Source organism: Centrocercus urophasianus, unplaced genomic scaffold, assembly GCF_019232065.1.
Source record: "Centrocercus urophasianus isolate 14NV4802_14NV808 unplaced genomic scaffold, USGS_Curo_1.0 seq_21, whole genome shotgun sequence".
Taxonomy (NCBI): domain Eukaryota; kingdom Metazoa; phylum Chordata; class Aves; order Galliformes; family Phasianidae; genus Centrocercus; species Centrocercus urophasianus.
In genome coordinates this window covers 2,812,872-2,833,812 of record NW_024884767.1, presented here as the reverse complement: position 1 = coordinate 2,833,812, position 20,941 = coordinate 2,812,872, and the positions used below count along the sequence as shown (strand labels likewise).

General features: G+C 37.4%; 1 protein-coding gene across 1 annotated transcript in view; it reads left to right on the top strand.

The window, feature by feature from the left end:
* EDIL3 (EGF like repeats and discoidin domains 3) overlaps positions 1-20,941 on the top strand; it is a 270,179-nt gene that overhangs the window by 173,150 nt on the left and 76,088 nt on the right. Inside the window, exon 6 of the mRNA XM_042822916.1 lies at positions 19,707-19,888. Within this exon, the coding sequence (XP_042678850.1) occupies positions 19,707-19,888 (182 nt within the window). The remainder of the gene's footprint in view (positions 1-19,706; positions 19,889-20,941) is intronic.

The following is a 20,941-nucleotide window of genomic DNA, read 5'->3' as shown; positions in this document are numbered from 1 at the left end:
TAATGATTATAAATATAGGGAAAAAACAATCCACAGCTGCAGTAAGCTCGGCAAAGTTGCCAACAGCCACATCACTATTTTTTTCTGTTTCAGGCACAAGTTCAATTGCAAAAATACTTTATTTCAAGGCTTAGTATTTATCACAAATAGGTAATTAATTCCAAACTAGATTCACCATCAAGGTTGGCTTGACGTCTGAGTCAGTCTGGTCTCCTCTGTTGCTACCGTTCTGTGGAACAGAAATGAGCAGTGAAAGTAAAATCATTTTTAGGACTAGCCTCATAATGAGACTGCCTTGAAGACTGCAATGGCTAATTAATGGGGTTCAGGGTACGTATTACATAAACTTCTCAAAAACTGGAGACTTTAAAGTTGATTCATGTTCATGAAATTCATTTGAATTTAAACCAAACTGTGAGAGATGAAAACCCACATTAACTAAAGAGAAAACAGAACAAAACATTGTCACAAGAGTCCTAAATGAAATAAAATTTCCAGGTTCAGCATAGATCCCTCCTGCAGTTTTTAGAAGAAAGAGGAAATGTAGTATGCTCAATGATCAACTTCCTGCTGAGGCAAGATTCACGGCTCATGCTGCTTTAGCCAGATGGAGAGTCCAGCAAAGTTCCCGTTCCAGGCACTGGTGCAGTGATGTGTGAGATATCAAGGGGGAGAACGAGTGATGTTGGTAGGTTACATTTATTTTAGGCCCTGGCCACCACCATGTTACCACTAGATTGTCTGAGGACTTAAAAGGAAGGAAATGTAGAATGTCTCCAGTGTCTTATCGTTAGTTGAAAGAAAATCAGCATGTGGTCCATCACAACTTGGTGTGGGTCTGGCAGGATCAGCAGCCACACTGCTTCTTATTGCCAGCTGTAAGAAAAGTTTTGCAGCAACTCATTGCTGAGAGAAAGGCTCAGCCATCCTGCTGCATGCTGGCTGAGGTCTAGAAGGGTGCATGTGAGTTTTTGAATCACAGTGGAATTACAGATTTGAAATTCACAAATATCATACAGGATTATTACTTCAGTAAGAAATGTTGGAATTACTTCCACAAAGTAAGAAGGACAAAGTCTGTGCTTTAACCAGCGATTGTTTTCTGCTATTAATGCTAGATGTCATTTAGCTTGCTTTGGGTTTGGTGTGGTTACAGACAAGAATGATGTGCAACTTAAACCCTTTAAAGCAGGTGTACAAACTGTTTTTTATTAGGGATTCTGCAAAGTCTGTTTGATAAAGCTCACCCACAAGTTTGACTTTCCTTTGTTGGCAAATCTGCAGATGATGGCAATATTACAGGCCTTCACTAAAGATTAGTTTCAGAGTGTACTTTGAAATATTTACATTGTAATATCTGTAATGTATTGTTATTCTATAATATCTATTCTGGTTTATGTGCTTGCTACTGAAAGCTAATTTTCAAACTCTTCTGTTCCTATTTTATTCAATGCGTTTTATTCATCCTTTTACTGCAATTTCAGTTCAGGCATAGCATGAAAATTATCCATGTTGTAATTCATTACATCTGAGTTAGAGGAAAACAAATATTTCTGGGAAAAATCTTTCCCAGTATTCTTCTAATGCTGAAAGCAAAATTGAATCCTTACATCCATTGTGTGCTACTGTAACTCCTTTTTTTACTTCTGCATAGCAGTAAAATTCTATATATAATGTTACTTGTGAATTTTTCTGTGATTGCTGAAACCTCTTCCTTTTCTGCTTTCATTTGACCTCCTGGTCCTCCCATTCTATGAAAATAAAGCCACTAAATTGTCTCCTACGATTCCATCACCATCTACATCACCACATGAAAAGCCTTTCTATCTTTCACAAGATCTTTAAATTTTCCCTTGGGAATTTCAGAGAAATGTCCTTCAGGAATTGCTTTTTGCTTATCTTTAAACATAGCAAATTGTCTCCTCCATAAATGGTACCAGCAGGAAAATCCTCAGGGCTTAACCTCCTCTTCCAAAGCACATGATGGAATCCCTTCAGCTCATTCTCATCTGTGCTGATGTTGGCGCTGAGTGTTTGACTCAGTTCTCTTTAAGCAGGATGGGGAACAAGTTATATTATGCCTTTTAAAATCTATGCTTTGGTGTTCTACATACAAATACAAATGCTGGAAGTATAGAATGATTTAAGAATGAAATGTAGCATATGTACCCCTTCACAAATGAAGTTAAATCTCTCCAGCGTTAATTGCACATTGCCTTAAAGATGGAATCATTAGTTTTTTATTATGTTTATTAGCATTTAAAGGCAATCTTGTTTTCAGACACCATTATAAACTGTGGAAGTGGGATGTTTGTTGTTCTATATGGAAAGCCAGTTTGATAGTGACATCTGTATCAGCTTGTTCCATCTGCAACAGAGCATCAGACCTCAGTGAATTCACCAAGAGAGCTGCCTAAGTTAGCCACCAATATGAAATGTTGAGGAAAAAGGCAATTTTGTTTGAACAGTGAGAACTGCACCTCTCAACAGTGTTTATCCACATGGGAAGTAATGCAGAAGAGCATTTTTGCTCTTGGGAAATTGCTGCACTGGTCTTCGGCCCAGAAAGGAGCCTGGGAAAAGAAGATTCTGGTCTATGATGTAACTAGAATCTTTTATGTATGGTGGAGCACCTTCAGAAGAAAATGCCCACTTGGACTTCCTGCAAGAGCCTCAACTCAAGCTGCTTTGCTTACCAGACTGCAGTTCATTCTTCTTCATGTGGTCAGATACAAAAGCAAGTCTGCTGAAGAGATAGTGCAGTTAAGTGTATACATTTCTCCTTCTTCTGTTATACCGTTTATTTGCTTTTGTTCATTTGTTTCTTGTGGGGAGGTTTTTTGTGCTGAAATTAGGTCCTCTTCTGTAAGACAGGAAACTGAGAAACAGAGATTTCCTCCTTCTCTGTCAACCCTACCGTAGCTAAGTTAGCTGATCAGAAGCCATCACTGCAATGCTGTACTACACATTTATGCAAAATAATTTCAAGTCACAAGAAATTTTACATGGAGCAAATGGAGTAACTTATGCAGGAAAGGCATTATGATGTTTCCAAGGTCATGTGAGCACTTCGGGCTGGTACTGAGAAAACAGAATGAAGAGGTTACTATGATTTTGAATTGGGTAACTTTGGGAAGTCATAAAGAATAGATAGTAGCATTGTGATGAAGCACTGAAGTTGTCAAACAACTTGTCTATGGTAATTACATTGCAATTTCATTTTAATGAAATTTTGTAGTTTGTTTGGAATTTCTTAGTTCTGTTATTGTTAGCACATTAGGGTCTCCTAGCTCTTTCTTAGCCATCAAGAATCTAGTGTATCAAAACGAAATTGTAAACAGAACTGTGCTGGATTATGTACCACTGACAAATAACTTTGCATTTTGTTATAGGATTTTTTCTCTTTAGCAATTAGTGAAAATAATTAATCTATATCTTTCAAAAATTAAGGCATTTTGTGAGAAATTTTACTCAAAAGTCAAATCTTCTTTTACGCTGTACTTATGAAACAAGAAAACTTAAGAAATACGTATCTTGGTGTCTGGGTGGTGTTTTCTAATATTTTCCATCTCTTCTCTGAGCAGATGGAATAAAGAAGCCATCCTGTCTTGTGGCTTCACTGACCATGTTTCTTTTGGGGAATATCATGAAAGAGGATATTATTCCATAGTTTGTCAGCTTAGAAATACAATCCTCTTCTCAGCAGTTCCCCAAGAAACATTTTTATTTCTGTTATATTAAATTATTGGATAATTAGGTTTTCTACAGAATGCTGAGTAAACAGCTTATAAACCATAATAAAAGGAGATGCTTTCTGAAATAGTAGCTTTTTGGAGTCTAATTTCTATCCTTAATTGAACTGCTATGCTTATTCATTATGTATGCGGTGTGTTTTCTTGGGGAGTAATTTTTATATAGACTATTTACATGAATAACATAATGGATTCTTAGCTAAACTTCACTACCATTTTATTTTTACTTTCTTATGAACCTAAGACACATAATATTTAGTCAGAAAGTTCAACATTCTGGCTTACCATCTTGTCTCTGAAAGTAGCAATGATATATATTATTTAAGGAGAGACTGCAGGTTTGTGCACTTTCTGTCTGTCGTCTGTGGCCTCATATCTCCTCAAGGTCAACAGTTCCTGGTAGGAACATCAGAGGGTGTGTTCCTGGCAGGTCTCTTTAGTGTCAACTATGGACCTATAGTGTCTGAATATCCCTAAATTCTCTTTGAACCTGCTGATCCTGTGTGTGCCTCTAGAAGGTTTCAGAAGATTTCTACCCCAGGTAGAGAAGTAATCTCTTTTATATGTGTTGAAGTGATCTGCTGTGAACTTCAGTGAGTGCTTCCTATTTCCAGTATTGTGGATGTGGTGAATAGTACTTCATTCGTCTTGTCCATGCTTCTGCCTTGTTCTCCATGCTGAACATTTTTACCAACTTCTTTTTGGCAGTAGCTGTAGCTGCTGTTCGAGCCGATGACTTCAGATGACTCCAAGATATCTATTTTGAATTGTGATGGCAATTTCCAAGTCCAGTATTGAGTAGGCAGAGTTTAGGCTTTTTTCTTAGATGCAACATCTCTGTTTGTGTACACTGAGGTTCATTTGACACCTTTTTGACCACTCATTAAATTTTTTATGTCATTCTTGAGCTGCTCATCATCAGAGTAATATTTGAACAAGAGAGCTTAGTAGCTCAAACTTTGTAATTTCCCCATTCACACCTCTCTGTGGGTCACTGATGAGTAAAAGTGATTCAAGTGCTGATCCCTGGGGGATTCATCTTGAAAGACTGCTTCCTGTTCTTTAAATAGATTTCAGTCTATGGAAAGACCATATCTCCAGGCAAAAGCCTTTGATGTGAATTTTTTTCAGATACTTTTGGAAAATCCAAGTATGTTATTTACATGGTATCCCCTTTATCCCTATGCAAAATGCCACAATTAAAAAACTCTCACCAGGTGAGGCAGCATTGTCATTTGTAGAAATCATGCTGGCTCTTTTCCAGCAGACTGTCTTTAATGTTTTCCTTAGTGATCTTATCCTCAACTATAGACTCAGTAGATTATGAGATGCTGAGGTAGACTCATCTGTCTGTAGTTCCCACAGTGCACCCCAGGGATATTATCTGTAAATGGGAATGGAGCATTGATTTATTGCTGTAGCTCTATAGAGTGAGGTTCCTAAATCTAGTTTCTTCACCTAGGCACAGTTCCTAAAAATACTAAGTCATGAAATCACATTACAACTGGAAAAAGCAAGTGAGTGTAAGGAGATGAAAAAGCTCCAAAAATCCTTTTTCTTCTGCTTTTAAATCCTTAAGACACCTAGAATTTCCTAACTTTATTTTCACACTGCTCCCTCAGCAGAGAAGACTAAATATTACAATCTTATTATAAAACTATGAACAAAGGATTTGGTAATGGAAGCACGTGATAGTCACTCAGCAGTAATGACACTATTGAGAAGCAGAATATAACATCTAATTTCTTCGTATTTGATTAGTTCTGATAGCTATTGCTTATATAATGCTTATGAACTGTGTTGACCACTATGATAAGACTAATGTACTGTGGTTGGCTGTGATGCTACATCAGCATAAAAAGCATTTAATCTCTTTGGACATATCAGCAAATAGGTAGCAGTTCTTTCCATTACTGTCTGAAAAGTTTTCTTCTGTTGCATGCAGTATAACTAATCACTTCATTTTCATGTCAGCTCCTAGAGGTTTAAAGCTTAACACAACATCATTTGGGAAGTTTGCTTGTCTGGAAATGTCTGTACATTCATTAGTTGATACTGATGCAAAGTGGTAAAGATGTTGCCTGTGACATACAGTATTTTATGTGAAGATATGAAACTAGATTAATCATCTTCACTTCAGTGCCTAGTACGTGACTAGCTAATAAGAATTGGAATCACTTAATAATAATATAAATGATCATAGGCCAAGAAAATCCATTTGGTTTAGTTTTAAATCTGAGAAGTAAACATAGGAAGGTAAATGTTTTCTGTTAATCGTATTTCAGAACTGAATAAACTTATCAGACTCAGGCAAAAACTTTCTATTCTACTGGGTAGTTCCTAATCGCCCATTTTGTATTTATGGCTGATAATTGTTTAAAAGCTGTCTAATATAACTGTAATTCCAGTCTACTGAAGTGCAAAATAACATGGCTTTTTATAAGTTCTGTTGTATGGTTTTGTCTTGCATTGTGATGCCCTGAAAGGAGAGACTTAAGGTCTGGTACCATGTCTCAATGAAAGCGCCAATTAAGTTCCTGCAGTGGGAATGAAAACATTGATTTGGTCTTGCCTGTAGGATTTGTTGTCAGAGAAACAATTAACATGAGTTGCTACAACCAGGTTACTCAGTTTCAAACAGATCAGAACATTGGACTGTGGAAAAAACTCTTGCTGCATAGAGTAAGCAAACTGATTAGCTGAAGATTGATTGAAATGGCCAGTAGGCAAAAAGTGTGACATTGAGCTTGTGATATGCAACCATATCACCTCTAAGTTGTACCCATCAGAAACCCTCATACTCCAGACCAGATTAAATACCTCAAATTGAAAGCACTGCTTCACTTAACCTGTGGATTCTTAGCAAGAATAGATTTATAGCTAATATGAATGCAGTACTATACCATCCCTTTGGGTGATGTTTTGTATTCATATTAGAGTTCTGCAAAACTTTAATATCTAAAAAGTATAAAATATGTATATATTTTGTATAATATAAAAAGTATTAAAATATGATGGAAGTAAATTCAATTTAAAAAGCCAAATTGTTTCCTGTAACTTCAATTCTTCTTCAGTCCGTCAAATATATATGTACCCATGTGGTCTGCCTACATATGTAAAAAGCAGGGTCTTCTGGAAAATGGAAAGTATCTCTGACTAATTCTACCTTCTGGAAAAGAAAATATAAGCCCAACAATTTGAAATTCTGCTGTCTTAAATGTACTAATTATCCATGCAGCTCACTAAAGAAACATAACTTGATATACGAAATCAGGCAGATTTTTTTGTATGCCAGGTAGTATTTTATCAGGCTGTGATTTATTGACACTGAAATGTATAGATATTTTGTTTCACCAAGAAAAATATGGGTAGCAGACACATTTGTATAAATAGTGTTCTGGTTATGAATGGCTTCCAAGAAGAAAAATGCTAAATCAATGAACAATTTATTTATTATGACTTCACATAGCATTGCACATTACTGGATAAAGTGGAGTACTCAGAAACAAATCCCCACCTGCTGTGTGTTACTAAGTCTCCGAAGCCAGCAATACTACCTCATATTATTCCTTCTGAGGAAGGGATCCTCTCTGGTGGTCTGACTTTTCAGGACTTACCAATCCAAAAACATTGATCTGAAAAGAACCTGAAGCTACAGCTGTTCAGAATCACAGAATCACAAAAAGGTTGAGCTTATCAGTGTCCTCTGAAGATTATCTGTCCCACCCCTTGCTTAAACAGGGACACCTAGAGCAGGGTGCCCAGGACCATATGCTATTGGTTTTGAGTGTCTCTGTAGTTGAGGCTCCACAACCAACATAAGCACCACTTTTCTAATGTTTTCCTTCCACTGGGCACGACTGAGGAGAGTTTGTAACCCTGTTGCCTTCTCTTTGTTCCCTCTCACCAAATATTTATACATGTAAATGAGGCCTCCTGAGCATTCTTTTCTGAAGGCTGAACAGTCCCAGATCTCTCAGCTTCTCATACCTTGGTTTTCACAGTCCTGCACTGGACTCTCTCCAGTAATTCCATGTCTCTTTTATATTGGAGAGCCCAGAGCTGGACACAGAACTGCAGATATATCTCACCAGTGTTGAGCAAGGAGGAGGGATCACCTCCCTTGACTTCCTCCTCATCTAGCCTGGGCAGCTATTGGACTCCTCTGCTGTGCAGGCACGCTCCTGGCTTGGGATTTACTTGATATCCACCAGAACCCCCAAATCCTTCTTTGCACAGCTTCATTCTGGCTGGTCAGCCCTGCTTCCCAGGGTGAGGACCAGGTAAAGATGTTTCCCTTATTGAACTTCTCCAGATCCCTGGCAGCCCAATTCTCTAGTCTGTCCAGATCCCTCTGGAAGTCCAGCACACCCATCCAGTGTATCAGTCTCTTCTCCCCATACCGTGTCATCTGTCAGCTTGCTGATATTGCACTGGGACACAGTTCTTGGATCATTAACAAAGATTTTGACCCAGCTGGGTGCCCTGGAGTACATCACCAGTGACTTCAGTTGTAATAAATGCATAAGAGTGACTTGACAGAAGATTAGTTACTTCATTGAATAACAGAAATCATTATGTAGAGTAGCTCGTTTGTTTCCACGGGTGGCATAAAGAGCTTAACAAGCTAAAAAGTTAGTTACCACAGTGATCATGTGAATTGTGACTCTCTTTTTGGCTCTAGTTGGTTATCTTTTTTATGAATATTTTGTTTCCTGTCTGTGGTGAAAAGAAATGTGGATAAGAAAAAAATAATGGGAAGGTCAGAATCATAGAATCATGGAATAATAGAAAAGTTTAAGTTGGAAGAGATGTTTAAGATCATCTAGTTCCAGCCCCCCTGCTATAAGCAGGGACACCTCCCTCTAGACCAGGTTGCTCAAAGCCCCATCCAGCCTGGCCTTGAATGCTTCCAGGGAGGGGGCATCCAGCCTCTCTGGGTAACCAGTTCCAGTATCTCACCTCCCTCGTAGCAAAGAATTTATTCCTAATATCTGGTCCAAATCTACCCTCTTCCAGTTTAAAGCCATTTTCCCTTGACCTGTTGCTACATGCCGTTATAAGAAGACTTTTTGTGTGGGCCATTCTCTTCCCAATCTGTTTGTGCTTGGGATTGCCCCAACCCAGATGCAGAACATTACATTTGGTCTTGTTGAACTTCATGAGGCTGGCATGGGCCCACCTCTCATGCTTTGCAGTCCCCTCTGGATGGCATCCCTTCCCTCTGGCGTGTCAGCTGCACCACTCAGCTTGGTGTCGTCTGCAAACTTGCTGAGGGCGTGCTCAATCCCACTGTCCGTGTCGCCTACAAGGATGTTAAAGGGCACCAGACCCAGCAGCGGTCTCTGAGGAACAGCCCTTGTCACCTGTCTCCTCTTGGGCACTGAGCCATTGACCGCAACTCTGAGTGTGACCATCCAGACAGTTCCTTATCCAGCAAGTGGTCCATCCATCAAATCCAATCTGGTGACCAGGATGTTGCGTGGGACAGTGTCAAACGCTTTGAACAAGTTTAGATGGATGACATCAGTTGCTTTTCCTTTATCCTCTGGCACTGTATCTTCCATCATAAAAGGCCACCAAGGCTGTCAGGCAGAGTTTGACCTTGGTGAAGCCATGCTGGCTACCTCAAGTCACCTCATCTTTTATTTTCTGTGGGCTTGAGTGGGGCCTTGAGGAGGATCTGCTCCACTATCTTGCTAGGCAGAGAGGTGAGACTGACTGACTTGTAGTTCTCTATATCTTCTTTTACTCTCTTCCTGAAAATGGGGGCTATGTTTCCCATTTTCCAGTCAGTGGGAACTTCACCATACTGCCAGGACATTTCAGATATCATGGATAGTGGCTTGGCAGCTTCATTCACCAGTTCCCTCAGAACCTATGCAAGGATCTCATCGGGTCCCATGGACTTTTGCAGTTTCAGGTTCTTTAGATGATTTCAAGTCTGATCTTCACTTACAGTGGGCAGATCTTTCTTCTCCCAGTTTTTAACTTTAGTTCCTGCAACATGTATATATAATGTTTATTATTATGCTATATAATGTAAGTGTATATTTAAATGTTTTTCTTAAGTTTAAAATACTTGATGGAATAACAAATAACAATTTCACTGCACTACACTGAAGCAGTGTTGAAAGACTTCTACTGTATATACCAGGATTGCTCTAAATCTTCATTCTGAAGTTGTTCCACACTAATAAAAGACCATGACCTTTAAATTAATTTTGTATTTTTAACATGGCTTCAAGCCCTGATTCTAAAAGCTGTTTTACATGAATATAAGGTTATACCTACATGAAATGGCTTCCAGAAACAAGATCTAAGTACTGTTATCTGAATTTCCAGTTATTAAAAAGTCAGATGTTTTATAGGAGAATACAGAAACAGCTTAGAGGCCATGAGAATTGCCATTTCTGGATAGACAGATTTAAATAACAGCTGTTTGCATGCAGTTCACATTCTTTACTGTAGTTATTGCTCATATTTAGCCTATCATTTCAGCAGTATATGGCAGGATAATCCCACATTTTTACTTCTTTCTGAAGAACATGTATTCCATCATAATGTAGAATTCTCATTAGTGCCACTGGTATTTTTTAAATGCTTTCAATGAATGCATCTTATAACTAGTAATATTGTCACTTCTAGGAGCAGTTGCTGTTCTTACGAAGGGAAAAGAAAATGCACAAAGAGAGGAAGAATGTCTCTAGGCAGCCAAATGAGATTTGCCACTTGAAAAGTACATACACTTCCCCTCTATTGAGGCAAGGGAATATTCTCATTGTCAAGATGGATTTCAGGAATGCTAATTATGTTGAAGTTTTAATCCCATTGATTTTCATTGTAGACCTGCTAGAAAAAATGTAAATTGAGTTTCAGTGTAACTGTATGTTGTCTTCCCAGTCTTAATTCCAAAAGAATGTATTTGTTCTTATTTGTTCTTTTGGAATTGGCAGATTTTTAGTAGAAGGAATCATTAAATGCCTATATATGTATATATGTATAAGTCTGGCACCTCAATTAAGTTGAGTTGATTAAGTTGAAAGCAGTTGATTAACAATTAAAAGAGAAAATAGGATCAGCATCTGGTTGCTTTAACTATTTAAGAGAACTGGATCAGAACTTCAAAGCAGTCATCAGGTCTGAATCCAGATATTTCACTGCTACCAATAGAATTTAACAAAAGCTATAAAGGAAATAAGAGAGATTTTCTGTTCAATTAGCACCTGTGAAATTACCGTTCCTACTAGTCAGCATGACTGTGAAAGTGTGCGTCTGTGTCAGCAGGTTATTTCAATAGAGAGGCAGAATATGAGCTTTCCAACTGGTAAACTTCATTTTACAGCGCTGGTGTGGATATTCTTCAGCTTGCACATTTTTTCCCAAGAGTGCTGACAGCTCCTGAAAACGTAGATTTTAAGATATATTCATTCGCCTTATTTAAAGAAATTACTAGTTTTTCTAGTGCAAATATGACAGAAAACAAAACATCCTTTAGAATGAATCTAGGAAGAGAAGGAGATAACAATACAGCATAATGTGTGTGTCACATATCTGAGTTTTTACATATTTGTTTCCTACTCCACAGACAAACAAAGATAGAAACAAATATAGGAACAACCAAACAAATTAAGGGAAGAAAAAAAGAATTTTATTCAAGACAGATAAATGTAAATGTAAAACTAGAAAAGTGTGAAAACAGTTTTCTGTAGTCATCCTTAAAGCAAGCTGAAGTTCTGCAGAATTCAGTGTCTAATCGGAAAATATCCTAGCGTTGCTGGAAAGCTAATGAGTTTTCTTTTATTCTTCATGCCAAACCTGAGGAAGGGAGAAGTGCATGATTAGCACAGGGCTCAATGGATTGCACAGGGTTCAATAACAAGTGAAAAGAAGTATTTTGAAACACAATTAGATTGCTAATTTCATTTTAACATACCTAAATTATGCTTAAATTGGTGATACGCTATGTTCTCTGCCATAGCCATTTACTGTGACTAGAAGCAGAGAATATTCCACTATTGCGCAAGTCTCCTCCATGTGCAACTGCCAAATCCATATCCACAAAAACCTTGAGACTGGTAAACAGAACTTGGAATCACAAATTTCTCACCCTAGGATTATAAAAAATAAATTACTGCTATATGACCCTTAGGGGCCGTCATTCCTTAAGTGTGAAAGCATGACCACGTATCAATTACTTTGTAGAGCAACTTGAAAGTTTCTATGAATTTAGCTTTCATAATAAATATGAAGTTTAATTTTTGTGATTTTTTGATTTTTTGTTGCGTTTCTGAATAATTTCTAGTTTATTCAGATTAATCTTAGTAATGTTTAATTGGCTATGTTACTTAAAAACAGTTAGTGTCATTACTCAAATATAGCAGAAATGTCATTTTTCAACATGTCAAATAGAAATATAAAAATCATTTTTCACATAAAGATTAATACATAAACAAGAGCTCAGCAGAGGGGTTTCAGAAACTTAATGTTCCTTTCTACAGCTTGGTTTTTTGCTTTCTCTTTTACAAAAAGTCATGTTTCTGTTTGGAAACAAAATAATTGTTGTGCCTTTGACTGCATGGTTGAATAATTAGTAGTACAAACTCAAAGGAAGCATTTTGTGTTTGATAGATAGATACTGTATGTGTCCTGAACGAAATCACCATGGAGTGATGGTGGTTTTCTGCTGTGGCTGTAAATGGGTTATACACTGCAGTGTTATTAAGGTTCATCTAATCACTCTACTGGTTTATCTACTCTCCCTGGATTTTGGGTTGTGCCTCCAGTATTGCAGTAACCAAGAGATGAGGAAAGCTATGCTGCCTCAGTCCTTTTTAACATGCACTGTCTTTAACATGCGCTGTGGCTGCTTGGCATCCTGAGGTACAAGAGAGAACAGTGAAAGGAGATTGGAAGCGCTTTCAGGTAGACTAAAGGTTATTGCCAGAAGCGTATCGTGTTGCCCGTGTCTGTGGAATTAGGACAAGAAATAATAAGACAGCATAGGGAAGATTCACCTTGGCCTGCAGTCAAACGGCAAATGGGATTGTGGAATATATGTTCCTGGAGCTTCTGAAAAAGTCATTCAGCAAACATTTGTCAGGAATGGTATGGATTAAGTTTATGTGACTTGAGATAGAAATTCTCATCTCAAGCCTTATATTTCAGTAACAGCCTATCCTCAAATAATGTATCTTCATTGTAGAAGTCTGCTTTCTAAGCCAGTTCCGTTAAAAGCACCTTGAATATGTCTAGGAATGCTATTAGTAAAATTAATGTTACGAAAATCAGAACAAAACAGCTAAAACTATTTCTTCTCTGTGCATTTTTTTCTGAGTACCACTTTGCAGATAGGAGATTTTGATATGTACTTCTTATGCGCCTCGGTATCAACTGGGATGGAATTGTTTTCTTCAGTGTCTGGTACAGTGCTGTTTTAGTTGTAGGAGAAAAATGTTGTTGATAGCACACCAACACTTATAGTTGTTGCTAAGCAGTGCTCTACGGAGCCCTGGCCATCTTAATCTTAAGGAGATTTGAAGGGAATGGGGGTTCATTTCTCTCTTCTGCTGCTCTGGGGGGCCGAGCTGAGCATCAGTTGGGGTGGTGGACAGTTGCTTGTGCATCACGTGTTCATATATATGTATGTATTTATCATAATTATCCTTCTTTTCTCTATATTAGTAAATACTTTTATCTCAACCCATGGAGTGAATGAAGGGTTGAGGTAACAGCAGATCTGACCTGAGCATGTTAACACAAAATGTTGCGGTAATTTGGTAATTGCTGGTCACAATGTTGATTTTTTCCCTATTTATGAAGTTCTTTAAGAGTCTTTTCATGGAACAACATTGTGTAGCTCCTTACTTGCTGTTTATTTTTCCTGCTGCATTGTTTGTCATCTCTCGGGCTTGGATTAAGGTTTTTATTTTGCTATGCTGTATGGTATTGGCTTATATCATGTCAAAATTGGCAGCTGAGAATCAGATGTTCTGTGTGTATTCAGCTCTGCAGTCATCTCTGGGCTATGGAAGCCATGTTGTTGATACTACTAATAATTACACTCTTTGCTTTGTCTCTTCCATCCCACTGGGAAGGAGAGCTGAGCGAATGACTGTGTGGTTCTGAGCCACCTTCTGGGTTAAACTACTGCATGCTTGATCAGAAGTCTGAAGTCTGAGAGGTGCTGCTGCCTTTTGGTGGCGAGCTGAAATAAGTGTTTAGTAAGAAAAAGAACAAGCACAAAGTAGTGGTTCTCTCATCCATCCTGTTTTCCCAGCTTCTAGCTGTTTAGCGACTTCCATTTCAGGGACTTCCTAAATTTGAATGGATTTTCCTTCAATTTTATACCTGTCAGATAGGTTTGCTTTTTAGACAGTTCATAGAAAGCAGTTCCCCAGATATTAATCTCTGGGCCTTGTATGGAGAATTCATAAACATATCCATTCTATGCAAGCAAAAGAATAAAAAAATCACCCGACTAAATAAATCAGTCCCTGAATACAAAGCCTCTGTTTCATACACAGAACTATACAAAAAGAAGCCCCAATACTCTTTCATTATCTTGGCCACCTATTTCAAGGGCTCCTCCGCTAAGTTGAAAGATTTTTCAGAGTGAGTTTAGTGTAGGAGATCATCTGGTGGTTCCTCATAACAATGTGAATCTCAGCCTGGGGGCTATCAACCAGCATAGGAAAAAAGTGTATTTTCAGAGAGCCAAAGCTTCAGTGTGGAACCATGCAACAGTGATGCTGACCATTGGAGACCATCATATTCCTCAGGCCGTGAGAGTGTCCGCTGACATATCTCACAGGAAGGGAAGTAGTGTCTCACAGCCACCTTTCTTCCAAAACATTTTATGTAGTACTTGAAGAAAGGATTTTTATCATTAACATGTCATGGTTGTGAAAAAACAAGCCATATGAGCATAACGTATGAATGGACACACTGCTGAATGGTTGTCCATATTCATCTAGCTAGCTTCTATAAAAGTATATACATAATAATCCGAAGAGACCTATCCTTGACAGAACAAGCTGTGCAAGGCTGTGTGGATGGCATGGGGAACAAGAAGAAGAAGCTGAAGGCTGAAACCTGGATTTCATGGCGAGGAACTTATGCATGTATCAGCTTTATTTACTGCACTATCAGAGGTCATCTGTAATCCCATTGTCAGGATTTATGCTTAGCACAATTGCTGTGCTATGCTAAGCACAGCCAGAGTAATCTCATTCCAGAAAATGAGGAGCTTGGAGAAAGACAGGCTTGCAGATGTCTAAAGCAGATTTGTTTTCTGCATGCCTTCAATTTTGCATCTGTTTGTATTGATGACGCTAGGTAAAGACAAACCAACAGAGGAAATGAAAGCTATATATTCATGCTGCAGAACCAGACATGCTTCATTGTCAATAACAGAAAATCTTTTTCTTCTATTTGCAGAGGCATAATCCTCATATTTTCAAGTAATTTTTAAATCCTTTGGAGGCTTTTTTTAATTTGTGGACTGACATAAATGTAGTTGTCCAAATTAAATATACTCAAGCAACATGTTTACCTAGTGCTTTATGCTTATTATCTCCTAGAGTAGTAATTATTTATCTTGAAATGAGTTCTGCTTCTCCTGTTAAGAGTGGGAATAAGTGACATATCTCCTTATTACAGTTTATGTCTTGAGAGACATCAGTGATATCAGGTTATATTTTCCTTTTTTTTTTCTTTTTTTCTTTTTTTTTTTTAACGTGCTATTCTTCTAATAGATTAGGATATAAATACAATACTCATCTTTAATCCGAGGATCAGTTTGAACCAAATACCCAATGTTTACTCAATCTCATCTAATAATTAATTGCTTTGTGATGCAAACTGGTGTGTTGTATTTTAGATCCTGTACGTATGAGATCATAAAAGAAATCCTCAAGGGACTTCTATAGCCATGCTATATTCAAATGGTTTGGTGGGGATTTTTCAGAAGAATGAAAAGATATAAAAGAATCCTTAATTTCTCCTGTAATGCTGTCTTTTCTGTCTTTCACTAGATCTTTGTAGATTACTGCACAGCTTTGCACTTGTGTCATCTTTGTGGACAGTGGTTTGTTGTGGAATAGGTCTGTGTTAAATGAGATTAAGAGAGTTATCAGTCAGGTTTTATTTACTGAATTGCAATTGCTACTGTAGGATTAAAAGCAATATAGTGCAAGTTAGCATTTTGTTAATAATATTAAAAGTAGATAGTGTTTTGCTATTTAATGACATTAAGAGTTCCATATGACACAATATTCCTTGAGAATCTGTATCATGAACCTGTCACACAGCTTTTTTAATTGCTACTATTTGATTATTTTTTTAACTTTCTTACATCAAGTTGATTGTCATACTCTAGTGTACTAGAATTAACAGAAATGGTTTTCTATTTAATGACTGACATTGACCACACTGAATTGTGCAGTCACTGCAGTGATATTATTACTCCCTTGGAGACTGCAGTTTGCCAAGCTGTCATGATTTTTGTTAAATGAACTGTGGATATAATAGTAGCAGAGATAAAACAACAGAATATAATACAGCTTGTACCTGTCTGCAGAAAGATATATCTTAGTTTTAAATAAAAGACAAACAATCTCCAAAGGCTGCTTTTGTCCTTCATTGTTAGTAGTCAATGGTGTATCACCGCCATGAAGTGCTAAAAAGAATAATTGCTATCTTAACTTGAAGAAAAATACTCTTTCTGTTCCAAATATCTTCATGCGGCAGCTAGTCTGAAAGCAGTTAGTCATTGATGAAGCATATTTGATGGCACCAGAAGCAGGTTATTCAGTTTAGACTTTTCAGGCAAAGTAAATTTCTTGGGAATTTAGAATGTAATAGCCTCGTTATAGCTTTTGGAAAGAGACAGCATGACTCATGAAGTTATTGGAGTATTTGGTAAAAGTTAATGAGCATATGCATAAGAAAGTCCAATTGCTTTGCAGTATTTGAAGTATAAGGATGTTTTCAGATGTTTCCTTGTAACTGATAAAAGGGAAAAAATTAACAAGTTTTCTTGTAGAATAATGTCTGATTAATAATAAAAAGAAAAGGACTGGCAAAATTGCCAGTGTTAACAATGGAAGTAGCTTACTTGTTGAGTTATAGCAAAACCACTGCAGAAGTTCCAGCTGTTCAGTATCCTTCTAGAGGAACTAGCTAGCTAAATGTTGATTTAAGAAATACACTTAGCATTAATAAAATGTACTGAAGAGTTTTTAAAAGATCTTGAAATATCAGTTGCTGTGGCTGTGAAACAGAAGATGAAAGTCAGTGTTGTCAAGTTCAGGTAAGACATCTCAAGAAGACAGTCCATTACTATATATGTGGGGGTATCTGATGTCTCAGGAAGTAGCTACAGGTGAGCTTCCTCAAGGCCCATCTGTCAGTCATGCGCCTAGAAATGTTTGTAATTTGTCAGCACTGCTTTGGTCAAAGAGTAGGGTTACATTGCAAGTCTTATGGTTTGGACCTTAATCAAACTTAATCAAAAGTGCTCGCCTAATGAGTATGATCTAATGTCATTCAGGGTGGGGGGTGGGGGGGAGGGGGAAGATCTAAAACCAGATCTTACTAATATAAACTTTTATATTACATTGTAAGAAATTGTTTGGAAAATATTATCAACTCAAGTTATTATCTATCTCCAATTTCTTACTCATTTTGTTAGGATTGAGCTGAACAGAACTGAACAACAAACTATAGAGTATCGCTAACATGTTAGTTTACACTTTAAATACTCTTTAAAAGTAGTTCGCCTGGGGTTAACTCGCACTGTAAACTAATAAATATGGCAAACCAGGATTGGAACTGCAATTACAATTAGTAGCTTGTGTAGTGTAGTACCTATTCCCTGGTGGTAACAAGTTGCTTTGGATTTCAGAAGCAATACTCCTGAAGCTAGGAGAAGGTAAACACTTTTACCATATATGGCCATAGCTGACAAAACACAGTAAGTGGCCTTGATAATTTGACTGCCTTCAATTTAGAAAATTCAAGTCTCTTGAAAGAAAATCACACATATTTCAAGTACTATTTATCACATCTGAAGCATGAGAACAAACATTCATTCAGATCAGGACTTACACAGTTCTGCACCTTAAACAGAGGCTGTTGAGGGGAAAAAAAAAAAAAAAAAAAAAAAAAAAATAGACGTGTCATTTGCCAAATCTGGGACATCTATGGGAGACTTGAGAGTCTTAAAACCATAAGTTCTGTTTTTGAAAATTATCTGCCAAGGCCAGTTACTCTTTTCCTCCAGCCTGTTCAGAACTGTCTCTGATATATGCTGAGACCCTTTCCTCATGCATGCCATTTTCCCACTAGATCACTGAATCATGCTAGCAGAGCAAGCATGTGCCCTCATCTCTGTGCACCTTGTCAGAAAGAAGCAAAACAGAGCTGTATGTCCCACATCCATATTAGAATACCTACCATGCCTCTATGCTGCCTTTTTAAGCTCCTGTTACAGATCTCTCTAATGTTTCCTTAGATGTATAGTTTAAAATATTTATCAGTCCGTTAGGAGGGTTGGATTCAGGATGGTCCTGTGTACACCTGCATGTGTTTCAGATATGTATGGGTGTGCTTTCTTTTTCACTGTGAAATGGAAAAAGTATTTTTATAAGTAAATATCAAAAACTTCTGAAAGTAAGCCACTTACATTTGAAAATACAGATTTTCTTCTGGCTTGAAAACAGGAATGGCAGTTTATGAGCCATAGGAATTCTATGAGTTGATGAGAAGATTTCAAAAACAGAGCTACATTTAAATAGGTCTTTCAATTTTTAAGTAACAGCTGATAACAATGAAAAATGACAGCTTCACAACAGACATTGTTTTGTTTTAATGCATTCTGTGGCATGCTTGCCTGTGCTGGTGACAAGGAATTTGTTTTCTTCTGGCACTGCTGTGCATCTGGCACAGCAGCAGGAGAGGGAGCTGCATTTTGTTGTATTGTATGTGGCACTTACAGAGCCATTAGTCAAGTGCTGATTGCACCACCTTTGTTGTTGGGTGACACATGATGCAAAAAGGTAGAATAGGAGCTTTAAACTTGACAAGCTTAGTGGACTGTTAAGAATGTGGCTGGAATCATAGCACAGTATGGTGCAAGTCAGTCATTAATTTCAGTGGGGCAAAGAGAACAAAACAAGTTTCTCATTTAAAAACTAATGCATTTGGAACTCACCTGTGGAGATTTTACTTTCTTCCTTCAGAGCACCAAAAATCCTCAAAGCTTCCTGTAAATAAAGCAGCAATTCAGTTTGTATTTGGCTTCAGAAAACAACATATGCAAAAAAAATCCTGATTATAAGCGATTATATATACAAGTGTTTGAATAGTGGTGTTATGGATGAATTCTACTCATAAAATTGGAGCATTTGAACATTACAGTTAATTACATACTTTGTAGTTTGCTTATTAGATGTATAAAACCTTTAACTATTTTCATTGGAGCTGAACAATACCATATTTCTAGATTCATATTTCTGGAGATGGCTGCAGTGATATGTTGAAGTGCATTGGCTAAATGCTGACTTTCACTGCACAAGGAATATGAACTTTACTATAACTACAGAATTTTGAGTTTGCTTTTATCAACTATTTCAGTATTTGAATCTAAGAACAATTTTCTTCATGTTGGTATCTGTAGAACTGAAACAACTCTTCAGAGATAGCAAACTTTAAAAAAAATTGAAATCTTTACCTACTTCATTATGTTTGTAATGGGAATATTATATACAAAATATTTGTGCACTTTTTTAGCCTTTATAGAAAGAAAATGCTGTTGAAGTACTGTAAGTCTCTTCTCATACGGTATTTGACTTGTTATTCTGAATCTATTTGTATGCTATTTGTAATTACAGCCATTTGGGACTCAGAAGAGTAAATAATAATTTCAGTTGCATACATTTCTTATTTCCACAGGATGCTCTGGCCCACTAGGGATAGAAGGAGGAATTGTGTCAAACCAACAAATTACTGCATCATCCACTCATCGAGCTCTCTTTGGACTCCAGAAATGGTATCCATACTATGCACGACTTAATAAGAAGGGTCTTGTGAATGCTTGGACTGCTGCAGAAAATGACAGATGGCCATGGATTCAGGTAACAGATGGAGCTGAGGAGAAAAAAATCTCCTTGATTCAGTTGCCAGAGTCACTTAAGGAATTGATGATGACAAGTGGTAATCTAACAGCTAGATTCTTTTTCACTGTCAGAAATGTAGCCTAGACTAAAAGGGGCTATTTAGTTGCAAAAGAGGAATAATCTGAACTTTACAAATACACAAATCTTTTTAATTTAAAAAGTGTGTGCATATGTTCCAATGTGACTCTAAGCCACAGAAGCAAATTTTTAAAGAGCCTTTTCAAGGGAGCAGCTTTTCACGTATGCTACATTTATTCTTTAGGTTGTTAGTAGCATTTAGCAGTGATCTCTTGGTGGAGTTACTTTGACACACTCCTTGGGCATAATTCTAGACTGCTTTAATGCAGTCTTAGCTTTACCAGAGCCTTTGGGAATTGTTTGTGCTCCCTGCTGAGCTGTTCCATGCGTATAGGTTAAGCACTGTGTGCATCTTGCTGAAAGTAACAGGAACTGTTATAATTAAGGTTGAAATAGCTGTTTGAACATATCCACAGGACTGAAAGTGCATATATTTTTTCAGTCCTGCTTAGGGATATTATGGTTAGAATGGTTTAAATGCTGGTGCTCCACCTTACAGACTGGATTTCTTTGCTCACAGCAGTTGACTTTGGTAAAAGTCATGAAGCAGTTTGATACAAAGTCCTATAGTTGTACTTTAATGAAGATAATGATTATGTAGCGATGGTTGTTGGTCTTTACTTTTATGGTGTTTTTATTATATGAGAACTGGACTGAGCTTTACCATGTTCAGCTAGATCCTAACAAAAAAAAAAAAAATCACTACAGCAAATATGTGAAGAGGGTGCTTTGCTCCCTCCCTCACACTGTGGGAATAGCAGAGGATAGTACTCAGCATCTTGTGCACTAGCCGTGAGTTGAGCTGACTGTTAGTCCCTTAGTTGTGGCAGACACACTACTGTTGAACCTACCCTTGTGTGCACTGCAGAATTTTTGTTTACATCTTCATGCTGACTGCTGCTTCAGGTTTTCCTGAGCAGTTCCCAGATGTTT